Source organism: Pelodiscus sinensis, chromosome 26 (assembly GCF_052426305.1).
Source record: "Pelodiscus sinensis isolate ZL-2025 chromosome 26, ASM5242630v1, whole genome shotgun sequence".
In the NCBI taxonomy this organism is placed as follows: Eukaryota; Metazoa; Chordata; order Testudines; family Trionychidae; genus Pelodiscus; species Pelodiscus sinensis.
Genome location: NC_143077.1, coordinates 7,833,075 through 7,850,441, shown reverse-complemented (window position 1 = coordinate 7,850,441; position 17,367 = coordinate 7,833,075). Strand labels below are relative to the sequence as shown.

At 38.1% G+C, this 17,367-nt stretch overlaps 1 protein-coding gene across 11 annotated transcripts in view; it reads right to left on the bottom strand.

The window, feature by feature from the left end:
* ZMYM4 (zinc finger MYM-type containing 4) overlaps positions 1-17,367 on the bottom strand; it is a 64,861-nt gene that overhangs the window by 45,886 nt on the left and 1,608 nt on the right. For 4 of the 11 annotated variants that reach the window (XR_012897631.2, XM_075908943.2, XM_075908944.2 and 1 more), the window contains exons 2-3: positions 2,495-2,537; positions 1,846-2,370 (exon numbers count right to left, since the gene is read on the bottom strand). Coding sequence is in view for 10 of the 11 variants with exons in the window: in XM_075908944.2 (XP_075765059.2) it covers positions 1,846-2,370; positions 2,495-2,537 (568 nt within the window). In the remaining variant the exon portion in view is untranslated. Of the gene's footprint in view, positions 1-1,845; positions 2,371-2,494; positions 2,538-8,611; positions 8,741-14,916; positions 15,217-17,155; positions 17,176-17,367 lie in introns of those variants that run through there. The other 7 variants (XM_075908937.2, XM_075908938.2, XM_075908939.2 and 4 more) reach the window with 5 other exon arrangements.

The following is a 17,367-nucleotide window of genomic DNA, read 5'->3' as shown; positions in this document are numbered from 1 at the left end:
AGATTTATTCAATGCATCCTCTTCTTAAAAAGAGACACTGCACTTATTACATAAGTCTGGCAAGTTTGTGAATAGTTATTATAGTTCTCATAGTTAATGGACACTTTATTTAAGGTTGCAAAAACAATTTGAGAGTTTCAACTTTATACTTACCATCATTTTCTAAAATTTGCCTCTCTGGGGCAGAAAATATTTTGTGCTTGGTCTCTGCCTAATAGTTTGGCGGTCGGGGGGAGGAAGGGTTGCATTCATTTTTATCACCACTTTAAAAACTGCCATTTTGCTGTTATCTTTATCCTCAAAGATATGAGATTGTAAGGCATTGATTTTAAAATACTAATAGAGTTACAAGCATTTGAAAATGCAGGACTGGGATGTGCAGCAGTAAATATGTGAGTTGCAACCTGTGCAGAAACTAAAAGCCAGCAATCAGAAATCTCTTATTCTAGGGCCAGTCCTAAAGCCTAGTCTCTTCTTCCCATCCCCAGAGATTTCTGGACATAACTAGATCATATGCCCATGGTGTCCAACCAGTTCTGAAACAGTATACAGTAATTACTTGTTTAACATGTGCCCACTTAACACGTTTTAGCAATAGCACAATTTTTTTCCTAGGGAACGTTTTTCGAATAACATGACCGTCCCCGAAATAACACGAAAATAATCAAGTGGCAGAATACTTCGCGCAGCAGTATAAGTTGGTGAAAACAGTGGTAATACACATGAGTGGATGAATACACGTAGTCACAGCGTTCCTCCGCTCACTCATGTGTTTATCTGTGTTTTAACAAACCACGGCGACTTGCATTGCTAGTTATCTTGTGTTGCTAGATATCTAATGTTGACGTCGACGACCCAGCCCCAACAAAAAATTGACTTTGCCACCACCACCGGAAACGCAACCCCCACCTTTTCCATTATTTTTAATAGGAAAATTGACCCTGCATAACACATTTTCACTTAGCACGAACATTTTCAGAAACGCATCTATAGTGTCAAATGAGGAATTACTGTATATAGCAAACTAGCCACGCTTAAATGGCCAAATAGCCACAGGTGGCTAGCAGCTAGCATGTTGGACACCATGGTCACATGTCGATTCAGCTTGTCTAGTTACTGTCAAGCTTTGCATCCCAAACTGTACTGAGATTTTCAGAGCCTGGGAAGTCTGAAATAGGTGCATGGGTAGCAGGATTACTGAGATACTTTCAGGCTCCCTTGGCTAAGGAGAGGATCCCCAGACTGTCTATGCGGTCTGGAAAGAGTTCAAGAAGCAAATTCCTTGTCCTGATGAAAAGTGGGTCTCAAAGCTGCTCTCTAGCTGACTTCTTGGAGTCACTAGTATAACTCTAGTAAACTTCCCCCCACACCATGCCACTATGAAAATCACATTCTTTGAAGGGCACACCTATTAATAGCATGCATTTCACAGGGGCATCAGTGCATTATTGACAAACTTCAAAGACAAAAATCATGGAAGAGAAGAATGGAAATATAAAGATACCACAAAGAACATGATCATAATCAGAGTTAGAAAGCTTTTTACGGTGACACTAAGCTTGCTTAATGCCACAACAACAGCATTTAGGTTGAGATATTCAAAGAAGCCCAAGGGAGTCAAGCACCCAATACCTTGAATTTTCAGATGAGCCTGAATACATAATTTATAAAATATTCATTTGCCATGTTTCAAGGCTCAATGTAAAATGCTTTCCTCGCATTAAAGTGAAAGCATTACCCTCCCCAAGTTAATGGGTACCTAACTAACTTTTGGAGTGATATGTATCCAGTTTTCTTTTTCCCCTCTCCTGAGCTGTTATTTCTTTGGGTTAAAGTAACTGTTACCTGTTTTATCAAGGAAACTGCTTTTCAATCTGGAATCCAACTCTTTAGGAATTTTCTCCAAACGTTTTTCACGTTCTTGGAAATGTCCTTCTCTGCTTTTCTCTTTTGTTGAAAAAGTCTCTTTACCATTATCTCTTGCTATGCTAAAATCCTTCCTAATGGGTTTAAATATAGGGCCCTGATCACATGATGAAGTGATGTCCTTTTGGATTGCGTTTTGTATTTGCAGTTCTTTTTCACTGTCCAGTTCATGTTCTGTAACTCTCTTTCCATTGTCCAGGCTATCTTCAGCATGAATCGTGGAAGGGAGACTCTCTTTTGGAGTAAAATTGTGATCATCCTCATTGTCACTCCCAACAACTGGAATCCCTGCAAGATCCCCAGAGTTCAGAAAATAATCATCTTCATCCAGCAGTGAGTTTTCAGATCCTGTTCGATTCTGCATTTCATAGGATATGCTTTCAAGGGCAGGTATTAAATTGTGATCCGTATCCTCAGACATTTCTGCATCCAAAATATTACCACCTACAAACAAGAAAAAAAGAATGCAGATCTTCAAAAAACACCCTTGTTGGGTTTAACAGAGAGCATGCATACATTTAACTTTAGCTTACTCACAAATATATACATAAATAAAAGCAGAACTTACATTTCTCTGTAATGTCAAAAATTGCATTAGATTTCTCTTCAAACTGTAAGAAGGAAAGCATTACATGATTACTCATGGCAGGCGTGATGTTTTGTGGTGTAACTTATCCTATAACAAAATGCACAACCCACCACCACCAAAACAGTCAATACAAAACAAGGATTACTTTATCCTCAAAAATAATTACATTCGCTGCTTTAGTAGTGTACAGTAGTTTCCAGTGGAGGAGGCACCTCAAGAACACAGTAATTTTTTCCTCACTGAAGTCTTCTAGAAAGAAATCCCTGTTAAAGAGGCATTTACCCTTAAAGGACCTCTCCAACTTGGGACACCTACACATAATATTGTGCAACCCCTTGGCACTCTGTAGAAGCAGGGAGACCTTGTGATTGGTACCCTGTAGGTTTTGGCCCCTCAATATATTAACTGCTTCATTTAGGGAAATGACAGATCCAACTTGGATTGTAAAAAAATAAATGTTTGTACACCACTTTGCACAACATGACCATTGGAGCCAACATACAAGAAGCCCTTTTTCTGAACAGTTTGAAAAATATTTGCAATTCAGACAATTTAGAATGGCTCTTTAAAATATTTACCACATTTTCAACCATCAGATTATTCTGGAAGGAAAAACCTGTTTGAGATTTCTTGTTTCTTTCCTCTTTGAATATGTTGGAATGAGAGGTCATGTTCATGTTTGCCTTGGGCTTTATTAGATCATTTTGGGTTTATTCTTTTATAAGACTCAAGGCCAGTGTTCCCTGTAAGCTGAGTGCTTGTGCAGGCACCCAGGAGAGGTTCAAATGTCTCCCAGATGATTAGCAGAGCGCCCAGTGCCCAGATCCAGAAGCATGTTTCTACTGGTGGTGCACATCTGCACAGGACATGGTACACATGACAAAATTTATTCCACAAATGGATGGAAAAGTTTAGAGGGAACATTGCTCAAGGCATACACTAGCAATCTATTCATGTGTTTTTATTTCTTCTTTGTTTTCCTTCTACTGGCAACCACTGAACACTGTAATTTTATATAAAATATAATCACACAGTCCACCTTAGAATTAAATATTTTTCTTGGCAGGTTGCCTTCTTGGGATCTTTAGCAAACTTGGAGGGCTTTCAATCACAGCAGCAACAAGGAGTAAATGCCCTGGGAAAGACATACTGGAGTGTAAATGCTTAGGACAATGCAAAAGCAAGAACTGGGAACAGAGGTACCATGTCTAGAGCCTGGGTCTACACTAGAGCAGGCAGGTTGGCTTAAGATATGCCATCCAGCTCCACAAAATGGGCAGGTGGATTTGATTTATCTTAAGCCGAGCACAGCATCTGCACTGCGGGAGGCCGATGGGAGCACACACTCCCCTCAGCTTCCCTTATTCCTGACAGAATGAGGAGTACAGGACACCAGCAGGGGAGTGTCCTCAGCATTTGATTTGGGGATCTATACTAGACCTGCTAAAACGAATGCTAGAGGATCAACCACCAGAGAGTCAATCTTCCCCATAGTGTAGATATGCTCTAGATGTGTCAGAGGAACTTCTCCACTCATTGCCAGTAAGGCCCTCTACAAAGCTCCAGAACATAAGAACTGTAATGCCCGATCAGTCCATCTAGTCCCAGATCTAGTTTCTAACAGTGGCCTGCACTCTTTACAGCAAGGCACAAAGATTCCTCAAAATGAACTGAATGACCAGTCTATTGGGGCTAGGGAAAATTTCCCTTATCCATCAGTGATTTAAATATGCACTGAAGAGTAAGGGTTTACATGCCTTTTTCTCCTAAGTAATGCAACTGTGAATATTCTTTCTACATATATACACCTCTAATCCATTTTTAATCCTGTTAAGCTCTACGTCTCTGTTATCTCTTGGAAGTAAATTCCACATGTCCGAACATTTTGTTGTAACAAATAATTATCTTTTAGTAGCTTAAAATTTGTTGTTTTCCATTTTCTTTGGGTGCCCCCCCCACCATTTTTGTATTAGGAGAAAGGATAAATAAGAATGCCCAACTGACCTCTATGCCTTCATTACCTTGTATATTTTGGTCTTGTCACCTCTCTAAGATGCATCTCTTTCCATGCTCCAAACAAGTGTTATCTATCTCTGAATGACCTCCAAGTGGCTATATAAATTTGATTTTTACAATAATATTAAACATATTTTTCCATCCCATTACTTATGTATTCTAATATGGTTTAAACTAAAAACATAAACAGAAATGTTCACTGAACTTCCAAGGAATCCTTAATGGCTTAGCCCCTGCATGTTGGAGGACCTATCCAACATCTTGTACTCTATCTCAGTGGTTTTCAACCTTTTTTTCTCTTGACCCAGTTGAAGAAAATTTTTGATGCCTGCAACCCAATATAATTTGACTAGAATGCAGGCTTTGGAGTAGGGCTGAGGATGAGAGCTTTGGAGTATAGGAGGGGGCTCCGGCTTTGGGGATGCCAGGGCTGGGGAAGGATGGGCTTACCTTGAGTGGTTCCCAGTCAGCAGTGCAACAGGGGTGTTAAGGTAGGCTTCAAGTTTCTCCTGGCACCGCAGACTATGCTGTGCCATAGAAGCAGCAGCAGTAGGATCCCAGCCAATGGGAGTGTGAAGCTAGTGCTCAGACAGGGGCAGTGCTCGGAGCCCTGTGCACTCTCCCCCAATACAAATTTAGGAGTTGGGCCTACTGCCAGCCACTTCTGGGGCGCTGCACACTCTGCAGTGCTAAGACAGGCAAGTAGCCTGCCTTAGCACCCACCGCTGGTCACCTGATCCCCTGCAGCAAAGGGACCCAGTGCCTGACATTCCACGACCCAGTACTAGGTAATGATCCATAGTTTGAAAACCATGATCCATAGTTTGAAGACCACTGTTCTGTCTGACCTACTGTGCCTGCTCTTCTTTACCATCATACTGTTGCATTTGGAAGTTTGGGATAGAGACTAACTGTGCTCAACTTGTCACTTAAGGAGGTACCTGCCTCTTCCTATGTGTATACAAAGATAACTTCCTCCATTTTTTGATGCATAACTATCTAGCAAATAACACAGTACCTGCTTTCTCCTTTTTCCCCTCTTCAGCCATCTAGAGTACTTATATGGATAATCTGTGGGAGACCAGGGGATCAAAATAAACCAAACCCTCCCTCCCCCCAAACTCCTCTGACCTTCCTAAATTGAGGCTAGACTGCCTAATTCTCAATAAGGGCAGAATCCTGTGACATGATAAGAACTTTCAACTCCCACAGAAGCCCTTGAAGGTTGTGTGTACTGAGTTCCATGCATCATCAAGTCTTAAAATGTAAATCTGCAGATTAGCTATTGCTTTTTCAAAAAAGGCAGATGTTTTGGTTGTTACAGTGTAAAGGGGGCTCACTACGCAAATGTCTGCTCTATCATTGTTGCAGTTCTGATAAGTGGTGCACAACCCTTTAGGAAAAAAAACCCACATTTCTAGAAAATTTCAGGGGAAAAAGTATATTCCTAAAGGTGCATTACTGGGACAAAAAAACGGCTTTAAGGTTTGAGATTATTTTCATATACAAAATAGTACACAACTGTACAGAGCAATTTGCTCACAGCACAGTATCCTATTGATTACAAGCAGTACACAATTACTACAAACAGGGACGATGAGGGTATGACCAACTCATAGGAAACAGAAAAAGTCAATATCCAAAAACAAAGTGCTGTTGCGCTAACACAGTGAAATTAAAATAGCAGGATTTTTATAAATTACCATATTACAATAATAAAGATGTTCTGATGTGACACTGTAAGTAGACTCAACAACTGCAATCAAAAACAGGAGGAGGAGAGAGGAAAGTTTTCCCTGTAAAAAAGCTGCCTGACCTACACTGCCCCAAAGCAGAATTTTAAGGAAGTTGGCTGCAAAAAGTAGTGTTCTTGCTACTCACATTAGTACATCAATCCATAGTCCTGACTTATAGGTCCTAATATAGGTTTTAACAGACAACAGCAGATCTGACACATTACATACCAGTGGATCACAATATTCTCACACTAATTACCACTGGCTGTATTGGGTGCTTCTGCATGTAGTCTGTTCCCTTTACATAGTATATATACTGAAAAAAATGCTGTGTTGCATTTAAGGTAATGTTCTGAGCTTCTCTCCTGCAACAATACTTCATGGCAGCTCTACTGCAAGATATACAGCTCTAGTCAACATGAGAAAATTGTGTTTGTCCATACCTTTTTACATTCTTAACACCACTGGCTTCACTTTGCCCTAAGTTGGTTCTCCTGACATCGACGGCAATGTGTTTTAGTGATCAAAATAGGGAACTGGAGTCCAGGAATTCTAATCGTGGCTCAGCTGCTGACTCACTGCATTACCCCGAGAAAGTTAATTTAAACATTGTACCTCAGTTTCCCAATCTAGCATGAAGGTGCCAGTATTTTACAAAGTTTTTGTGAGGATCACTTACTAGCTGTAAAGCTATTTAAAATGCAAGTTGCTACAAAAATAGCAAGCATTATTTCGGAAAACAGATGCTACTGCCTACAGGTCTGATCTTGCTAAAATTCTTCAACCCCTATTTAAGTCAGAGGGAATTGGGGACACTCTGAATATTACTTGAAGTATCCCAAAAGGTGCAGGACAGAGCCCCCATATACTGTATTTATCACCCACACTTCTTTATGATGCACATTCATTATACCTAGAAAGATTTAAGAGCAGCTGCTTTCAGATTACAGACCATGTTCTGGGCCAGTGATGAGAGACTATCAGAGGATGGAGCACACCAAGCTCCAATATTCTGTGCCTGAAGTTCCAAGTGTACTCACAAAAGTGATCTTACTGAATTAAGACAAAATGTAGGAGTGCTCCACCACTTTGCTAGTCAAAGGGTTTTTTCCTGAGTCAGGACTTTTTTTTTTTTTTTTACTATGTATTCATGTCACACCATTTCTATAAAGTGCACTTAGTGTGATCGGGATTACTTAAAATATGCGTACGGCAGCTTAATTCTGAAACTAGCAAAAGTTAAATGCTGCTAGCTTTCATAATAGAGATGTTTTAGAAGAATATGGGCTTTAGATATTTCTCCAGTTTGAAGATTAAATTATCTTGTATTCTGCATACCCAATGTGCAAAGAGAAAAAAGCTCTTCAAATGTTCACACAAAAAGCTTGATTAGGTGTTAGCTTGTCCAGAGAAAACAAGGCTTTTGATAAACTGGGCACTGAATTATTTAGCAGAATTGCCAGATTAATTTAAGTAAATCTGATATGTTGTGCTTTAGTTTAATTCTTCCTTTTATGCATAAGAACCTAAACAATCACACTGCTGTGTAAAAAGCATTTTATTCAAGTTGCAAGGTACATTAGAATGATTAGACTAGAATGTTCAACTCTAGTCCCTGTTGTGCCTAGCACAGGTGACAGAAGGGCATTAACAGTAGTTTAGTACTGCACACTTTAATTTGCAATAATTAAAAACTTGTTCATCATTACAATGGCATTCAAAATTGCAACAGCGTAAAACCATCCATAAACCAAACATTAAATTACTAGATTACTTGTGTGTAACGTAAAGAGTGAGGCTGCCTTGAGGATGACAAATTTATTTTTATGCAAAACAGGTAGCTATAACTTTTTTTTTTTTTAAATAAACCATTAAGTTCCTTCCCTTTTGAAACAACCACTTGGAAGCTTGAAATATTTTCTCCCTTCACAGTTTTTCATTACATAGGTTTTAGAGGTGATTGTCAACACAGATGCTAGGTCAACTGTTATATATATTTTAAAATCTGAGGTTCTACAGTTTCCTTCTTCCTATACAGTTTCCCTTGTGCACACACACCACAGCTTATATCATCACTTTGGAAAGCAGAAAACTTTTATAAAAAACTGATTTTTAAAAAAGCCATTCAAAGTTCAATTAATATTCCTGAACCCAGGTGTAATGAGGTCAGGAAGCGCTCCCTGACCCTTGGTGCATGACATCACTGGAAGGTTGCTAGGCACTCAGCCAATCACATTGACCCTCCTAGATTTGAAATCTATACAACACAAACAGTTAAAATTAATCAGTGGGCCATTTCTAGGGCTCCTTTTGCAGAATAACAAAGAGACCAATTGATTCATACCTTGAAAAGACCTAGACAGTGAAGAGTGCAGAGGGTAACAAAGAGCCAGCCTGCTGCAAATACCTGCTACAGGAAAAGAAGCACTTCAACAGGAAGAGAACCCCTAGAGGTCAGAAGAGCCATAGAGATCTGTGAATAAGAGAGCCACAGAGTTGTGCATTAAAGACTGCTTTTTAATTCTACAGAGCCCCCTAGCAGCTTCAGCTGTTTCAGCTGCCTGTAGCTAGTGTCTTATTTTTGCCATTCAGTTGCTTTGGGTATGTTGTAATGTATTTCTATGTTATTTCTGGAGGTAGTTGAAATAAAGTTTTGCTAGAACATATCTACAGGGGTTTAATTTCTACAACATTGTAAGCATTTTTAGATACAAATCAATTTTGAAACAGGAAAATACAACTAAATTTAAATTTAACAATGGGAAAGTATCAACAAGTTGCTGCAACAAGATCCTATTATTTCTCCACATGAATAGGAAGGGGAGAAATATATGGCTTGCCTGTGAACATGCTGATTTTTTCTTTAAGTGAAAGAAACTGCATTACAACACGCATTTTAGAGAATAATTGCAAAGTACATGAACTTTACAGACAAACATCCTTATACTGTGAGAGGTTTCCTTTAAAATCAGTGGAACTGTAAATGCTCAACACTGCATAGGTTTGGGCCCAGATTTTTTTTAATCAATATTTTAGTCTAACCTCGATAACGTCCCTTTAATTACAATTTTTTAAAAAACAGTCAATTCCTAATAATTCCACATACACGTTAGAAAATACCAAGGAAGATATTTTTCTGTTTCATGTTGCATCTGACCTTGCTGTTCACAATAAAATGTAAAGGGATACTTCATCCTAGAATATTAGGCAACCAAAACATCACAATAAAAGTTCTCAATACAGGCAGTCCGCCGGGTTACGTACAAGATAGGGACTGTAGGTTTGTTCTTAAGTTGAATTTGTATGTAAGTCGGAACTGGTACATATTGTAGGGGAAACTCTAGCCAAACATTTTTCCAGAGCTCAGCTTTATTCTCCCACACCTCACTTCCCTCAGTCCTTTATTCTCAAGATGAGGTGTCTGCTGAGAAAAGCCGCTCCACGTCTCCCTGGTCTGCTGGGAAGGGGTGCTAGCTTCGCGTCTCCCTGGTCTGCTGGGGGGAAGCAGCTAGGTTGCCTCACCCCGTTTGTAAGTAGGGATCCGATGTAAGTCGGATCCATGTAACCCGGGGACTGCCTGTATATCCTTAACAGCTTAACAGCAAGTTGTTTGCAGCTTTACCCAGACATCTAGGCTCCTACTATACATGAAGCCTAACCCTGAATTATGCTGGTGGCATCAAACTCACCCACTGACCCACCCTCAAATCTCAGCTGCAGACTGCAGTAAAGCTGCAAGAGGTCAAGCAAATGGTTTCCCCACATGCATACACACCTATTATAACATATTTTTGCAAATTATGTGGTACTCTTAACTTTCACACCCAATAAAGGAGACGGGACTCCTACTGCCACTAAAACAAAAAACAAAAAAACAACAACAAATGTTGTAGTGGGGGGACACCTTCCTACCTGACCCAGTGGCCTCCTATAGGAAGGCTGTGGTTTGCAGCAGTTTTGTGCTGGTTGCAAAATACCTGCCTTCTGCACATGGAGCGGAAGCCTGCCAGTTTAGATGCATGGAATTTATAACCATTAAAAAATAAAAGGGGGGGAAGGAACTGGGGGGGTTACATCAGTTATATGTTGAACATTCTTCCTCCTGTTGCCATTTAAGGCATTCTACACACATCCCCTAAATCCTTGGATAGTGGTGAAACATATTTACAACTTAGAATTTTAGAAGAACTCTCACTTACGCTAGTGTAAATCAGGAGGAATCCCACTGAAGTCAAAGTTAACAAAAGTGTAAAACCACGATGAAATCAAAATCAGGCTCTCTACATTTTAACAAATGATTAATCCAAAAGATTAACATTTCCTCTGTTAGGAGGTCCTATCCTGCAAAGTGCTAAGAGCCTTCTGCTCCCACATAACTCAAGTGAACTAAGGAGGTCAGTCAGTACCTCATAGAGCAGACATCTTAATCACACTATATTAAAAACAACCAACCACCACAACAACATGAATTTAATAACAGATTATTTGTGTTCAATAATACAGCCAACTGAAAATGTTGACTACAAATATACTGTTTGCGACCAAAGGACCAGCATACCACAACCTTCTATTGCTTAGTGTATCTCGCAAGAGGTTAACTAGTTAGCCACACTAACAATTGTCAGCAATTATATTATTACTAGAACATGGGTTGTTTTATTAGACTTACAACAATGAGACTTTGAAGACAGTGATAAATCTAGAAAGACTGTTTCCTTCTGGTTTTGGGTCTTTCCACCTCCAAATAAGAGCGCTACTAAAGGACTTTGCATATAAATTAAGAGAACATAGGAGTGGATATCTTCTGGTTGCTGAAATACTACTCAAGGCATCTGCAGACTTTTTTAACCACGTAGTTGATATTATATTAATAGATTGGTTAGAGGACCAGATATTTACATACTGTGGTATTTACATACTGTTGCCTTCCTTCTCATAACTGTCCTGTGGCAATTATAACAGTTGCTTACATGGGAAGTAGGAAAGCCTTTATTTGTTTTAGGTATCTCTACTGCAGTGTGTTTTGTCCTCCATGAAACAATGTAATCAGGACATTGACTTCAACTTTTTAAACTCATCTTTCCTGTTATGTTTTCTTTTGCCTGTTCCTCCTCTCCCTTTTATATAGTGCCCTGCCACCAAATTTTCTTGTTCTCCTTCTCTCATAATCATGGACATTTCCTTCCTGTTGGTGGCTAAAATTCCAGTCTAGCTTGTGGTCCTAGTTCTCATAGTTGGCTCCTATTTCCTCTTTTCCTCCTACATAGTTGTGGCTCTTATAGAGGCAGCTCGACTAGATGCTCCTCCTTGTTTCCAATGTCTGATGTATATGGTCTAGATAGCTCAAAAAAATGGGTGAAAAGCAAGAACAACACTATGTAACCTGAAAACTCTTAACAGCCCACCAGTAAATGCTCCACATAAATAAAGATGAGCACCAAAACAAGACAGCCTGTATAAGATGCCCCAAGTGAAAATAGGCAACTAATTAAACATTCTGAAAACAGCTGCCCAAGATGAGGACCCTAGTGGCAAAGATTAAATTGTTTCTTCTGCAGAAAAAGAAGAAGTCTGTCTACCGAGCAAATATTTTGAAAACAAACTGAAACTACAAGCCTGTCTAACCAGAATTCTGGAAAAAGTAGAAATATGAGATTGAGTTTCTCACAGACTGTATGAAGTTTTTTTTTTTTTTAATTTACTACATTTTTCTTTCAGTGCTCTGCACTAAAAATCTGTATCAAAGAAGCCCACTTTCCTTCCATCTCTTAATACTGTATGAAGTATTTGTGAATAAAAAAATGTTCTTTACAGTTAGGACATCTGTAAATCAGTGACCAGTCTGGAATGCTAATTTACTTTAACTGGGATTTCTCCAGATTTACATCATTACAAATCAAAGGAAAAGAAACTATGTAAAGAAAAGGGAAACTTTTGATATACATAAGATTAGCTTCAATAGTCTTATATCCCTGCAGTATCAGTGCTTTCTGGAAGTTGCATATGTTTTTAGTACAGCTAAGAAAAAAGATACTTACGCTGTATACAAGTGGGGACTGAATAACTTTCAAGAGGAGATCTGGGTCAGTACACATTGGATGAAGACTAAGTTCACATAAAAACTGAATATAAATGTCATTGAATGTTAATAAATAGCCTGAGTATTTGTAAATATGATTTCAGGTATTTTGAATTCAAACAGGGAGATAAACTTTATACTTTCTAGCTACGGAATTAAATTTGTATATAGAACTCTATTTTGGCATTTCTCTCTAAATTGAAAAAGCACAGGCCCGATGTTTTAATAGTGTCATCTGAATATACTTTTTTTCTGAATGGCACTCTAGAAAGTATTGTTTGATTCTTAACTGAGAGAGACTGGGTTTTAATTTTTTCCCCCTGTTATTACTGTGTGTTTAGTACAGAGGTGTTGTACTTTGGCCTAAGGGATAATGAGGCCATTAGTGGTTTACATCCCAGACTTCATTGGGCTATATTGTCAGTGTTCAGTTGGTCAAGCCTCCGTTGTCTCTGCAGAATGACTGGAGATTCCACCCTCAGTGATTTATCAATAATTATGGATACAGCTCCAAGGGGGGGAATTTATTAATGCTGTACATATTTCATTTGTCTCAAATGCTAATTTCAGAATTACTTTTTGTTGCCATAGAAGTATCTAAACATTTATTGATCTATTTTTATTTAAAAAGTGAATATTTCTACATTATTTCTCCCACCAGTATTTCACTGTATATTTTATGGAAGTCTTTTGAACATTAGTATATTAAAGACACAAGTAAAAACTGATTATATAATCTTCCCAAAGACACTTTTTAGGTCTTTTCTAAAACCCTACTGATTTCCCTAAATAATTTGCTAGTTAATACTACATTCTTTGCCATGGAAAAAGTGTAATTCTCAATAAAGAACCATGGCAACTTTCAAAAGGCAACATCAAATTTCATAAACATTCATATTAACAGCCAGTATCAATTAGGCAATACTTCATCATGAGATGAAATATTACAGTACATACCAGAATGAAGAAGCAAAGAAATTCCATTTACTTTTTAACTTGTTGGAGCTTTTATTCTGTATATCACATGTACTATGAGACTTAAAGAGAGTATAGATATTATTTACTCTTACAGTGTGTCTACACTGCACCGTTATTTCGAGATAACTAGCATTATTTCAAAATAATAATGCGAGCTGCTACACAGTCATTCCGCTATTCTGAAATAATTTCGAAATAACGGCCAGCTTATTCGGAAATCTGTAATCCTCATTCTATGAGGAATAACGCCTATTCCAAAATAGCTATTTTGAAATAAGGCGTGTGTAGACGCTCCACTGCTGCTATTTCGAAACAGACCTTCCCCAGGGCCATTCTAAGTTATTCCTCCCCAGTGCCTTCTGGGGCTCTAAATCAAGATAGCTCGTCCACATTAGACCTCGGACTAATTTTGAGGCTTCCCTGCAGTAGAGAACTGCTCTTTCAAAATAACTATTTCAGAATAGCTTATTTCAAAATAGCTGTGCAGTGTAGATGTACCCTTACTTTCAGTCCCTTTACCAGAGTAGTATAAAGTGGCCATATCAAAAATTAAAATCCAGCTAAAATTCTCTGGTCTTATACGTCTGCGTTTAAAATCCTGCAGTGCTACATAACATGAAAATGTTATCTCAGCACCTATACTGTGGACCAGCACACAAAGACAACTGCAACTTTTGTCCAATCAGAAAAATGATCTAAGTTCTTATACTTTACCAATCTCAGCCTGATGAATCATGGCCCATGTAAGAGATTTTCACAGTAAGCTGGGTGAAAAACTGCTGGGCAGCTCAAATTTTATGTTTTTTGGAAAAAGTGGTTGGTACTAGGATTCCCATAAAATTGAAACCACAGTTAAGGAAGTTTTAATTGCAACAATATTTGAATATCATATATATGTTCGATGTAAATTAAGTTCCACGCAGACACTCAAACTTCAAAATGTATTGCAATTTGTATGTTTCTGAAAAGCCACTTAAAAGTTTCTAAGTGTACAATTTCTTTGTAGTACTATTGTGTTAATGATAATATTATTGTCAGAGCTCAAAGTGTTCCTACTGTTAGTTCTCTCTGGATTAATTAAAAGGAAAACCAAAAACATGTTTAATATCTGATCAACTATTATTTCCTTTTTAATTTATTTTTTGTAAAAAACTAAAGAAAAGCCATGATTTTACTCTGATAAATCAAATATTACATTTAAAATTGCTTTCTAATATGTAGCAAAAAGGTATTGAAAATACAAAGCAGCTATGGTTTTCACTCAATTACCAGTTCTTAACTGGTCTAAAAAAGGCAGTAAATAGCATGCATTTGCTGCACAAACTACACTTTTGTAGACTAAAGCTACAGATAAGTCTTTAAGAAACTAATATTTTTATTTTTGTTTCCAGTGCAGTTTCTGGAAAGTAGCATTTGAAGAAAGACAGTGCTAAGGGGGAGAGAAAAAAGTAGAAAAAGAGATGACATTTAAGTTATGAAATAAGCACCATTCCCTAACCTTTCTTATGGCTTACATGGCTGTCCCTTTCCCTGAGATGGCTAAACACCAAATCAGGGTAGCATAGCAGACCTCCTATCTCTCTCAAACTCACCTGTCATGTAGTCTTTGCTTCCATGTGAGCTATGCTGCTAGCAGTGCCGACACTACCTGTTGGTGGAACCAGTTCCACTCAAGAGGCCAACTCGCCAGACTTCCTACTGCATTCCTGATACAATCCATTTAATCTTCCCTGTGGCACAGTTCAATTTCTTCTCCAGGTAATTCCCCACTTGGATCCTTGTACATCCTCTTTCTCTGTTCCCTTTAGACATCTGACATTAAAAAATGCACTTCTCTTGCTGTTCTCTGCCTGTCTCCCTTTTTCACCAGTGGAGACATGATGTTGCTTTCACTATGGAACGGAAAGCAAAAAAATAGGCTAAGACACTAGAAGGCAGGAGCAGCTGCCACCCTATTGACCAGTGCTTGACAAAAAGTTTTCTACTGGAGAAGTCTTACTTTAACAGGTATAGATTATTGCAAAGCAAGATGCTATCAGCAAGAACAGGACTGGGCTACTACAATAGCTGTTTCTATGCAGCAAGAAACTTGATAAAAAAAATGGAACAGTTGAGTGCCATCTGGCTAGATGTGTTTATTGTCAGGATTTCTTCAAGAAAATTCAGTAAATACAATCAGCTATTATTTAGATACAATCAGCTAATATTTAGATATTATTAGAGGGTGAAGATGGAAACTGGTTTATGCCAAGAATGCTGGGCATAATTCTCATATCAAGGCCACTTTAACCTGCTCTAGTTGTGCGAAGAGCCTTAAAGTGTGTAAGTATATTTGACTTCCAGTTGAAGACTATTTTACATTGCATTGACAATGTAAAGTAGCTTTAATGTATAAGAGAATCAGGCCCATTATGTTCACGTATAGCAGCCAAGTGTGGAAGGATAAGGGTAGCAACATTTTCTTTGAGAGATGGATTGTGACAGTAAATACATACGCCTCTTGAGAATCATAGGCTCAGAAGGGACCACAAGTCTAACTCCCTGCCAAAATGAAAAGCTGTTTATAATGTCTTTGCACCACTGAAGGAGATTCAGCAATAGCAATTCTCAGTGAGAACATTTCCTTCTATTTTCAATGGCACAAAAATCATACTGAAGTTAATAAATATTCGAAAACATCTGCCTTATTGATGTAATATGCCTGCTTGATTATCAATGCCAATTTAAATTTCCAAGGCCCCACGTCTGCCTACTTTTACTCACATTGAGTACTACTTGACTCCACAAATACTACCACTGATTTAAGTCAGGGTGACAGAATAAAAACCAATACATGACCTGTTTAAACTGTAATCTGTTCAAGAGTGAGACACCACAGCTAATTAAGAGAAAAGTGTCATACACCTTTGAGATATTGGAGAAAAAAATATTTCACTTTTTACAAGATAAATTAGTGGACAACTTTCAACTTAAAATCTTTGCCATTTATAGTAACAGTAAAAGCAATAGTAGTTTTATAATAATTTAGGTTGGTTTACTTAAATTCCTTATAAAACATACCAGTGCTGTTTTGAGGAGAACACTAATCTCCTCTGATAGTGATGTTTTAATATTAAAAGTTGAAGCATATTATGTAAAAAGTAAACATAAGGCCAATTTTTGGGAGCTTTTGCAACAGCAAAGAGTTCATCTTTCCTTTTTTCTTTGCAGATATTCCTAGACCAATGTACAAGATTTTATCCAATGGATTTAGCAAGATGACAAATTCAGGTATCTCTCTGGAGTGACAGTCCTTGCAAAAAACACGGGAAGGGAGAGGCATGCAGGAGGTTAATCCAGATCAGGGCAATTTTTTTAATATCTAAGCATTATAACCTATCAAGCTACTAGAAAGGAAAGGGATTCATGATTTTCCTCTTTTCACAATACATTACATTGTGTATCCCAAATATCTCCTCTGAAAGATGGAACACATTTGGCAATAAACACTGCATAATGTACATAAGAGAAAGATCAGGTTCACAGAACTATATTACTAATATCTGGACTGAACGGAAAGTAAGTTTTGCTTTGTATTTTCTCATGTATTTATGTCTCATCAAGTCCCTCCCCTCCCAACTCCTCACTCATATCTGAGAGCCTGATCCCACACACAAATACACATATACATATATAAAACTTGCGGGCAGTTGCACCAACTTCAGTGAGACTGCTCTTGAGTATAAAGCTATACATGTATAAATGTTTGAAGGATCAGGGTCTAAGACAACATGATTATGATGGTTTTTGTTCCATGAATCTATGTTAGTTGAAAAATATAAAACTACTTACTGTCGCCAAGTACATCCAGAAGATTCAAATATTCTACCTAACAACTAATCAATGACAAAGTTCATGTTATTTGAAGCAAATTAAACAAACTTCTTTTATGGGTGGGAACAGAAAGTTCTGTACAGAATATTCATTGAAAGAACTTCATCAGAAACAGCATCTCTCGGACAATGGAATGGGACAGCACAGAAGAATGGAAACGGGATATGGAA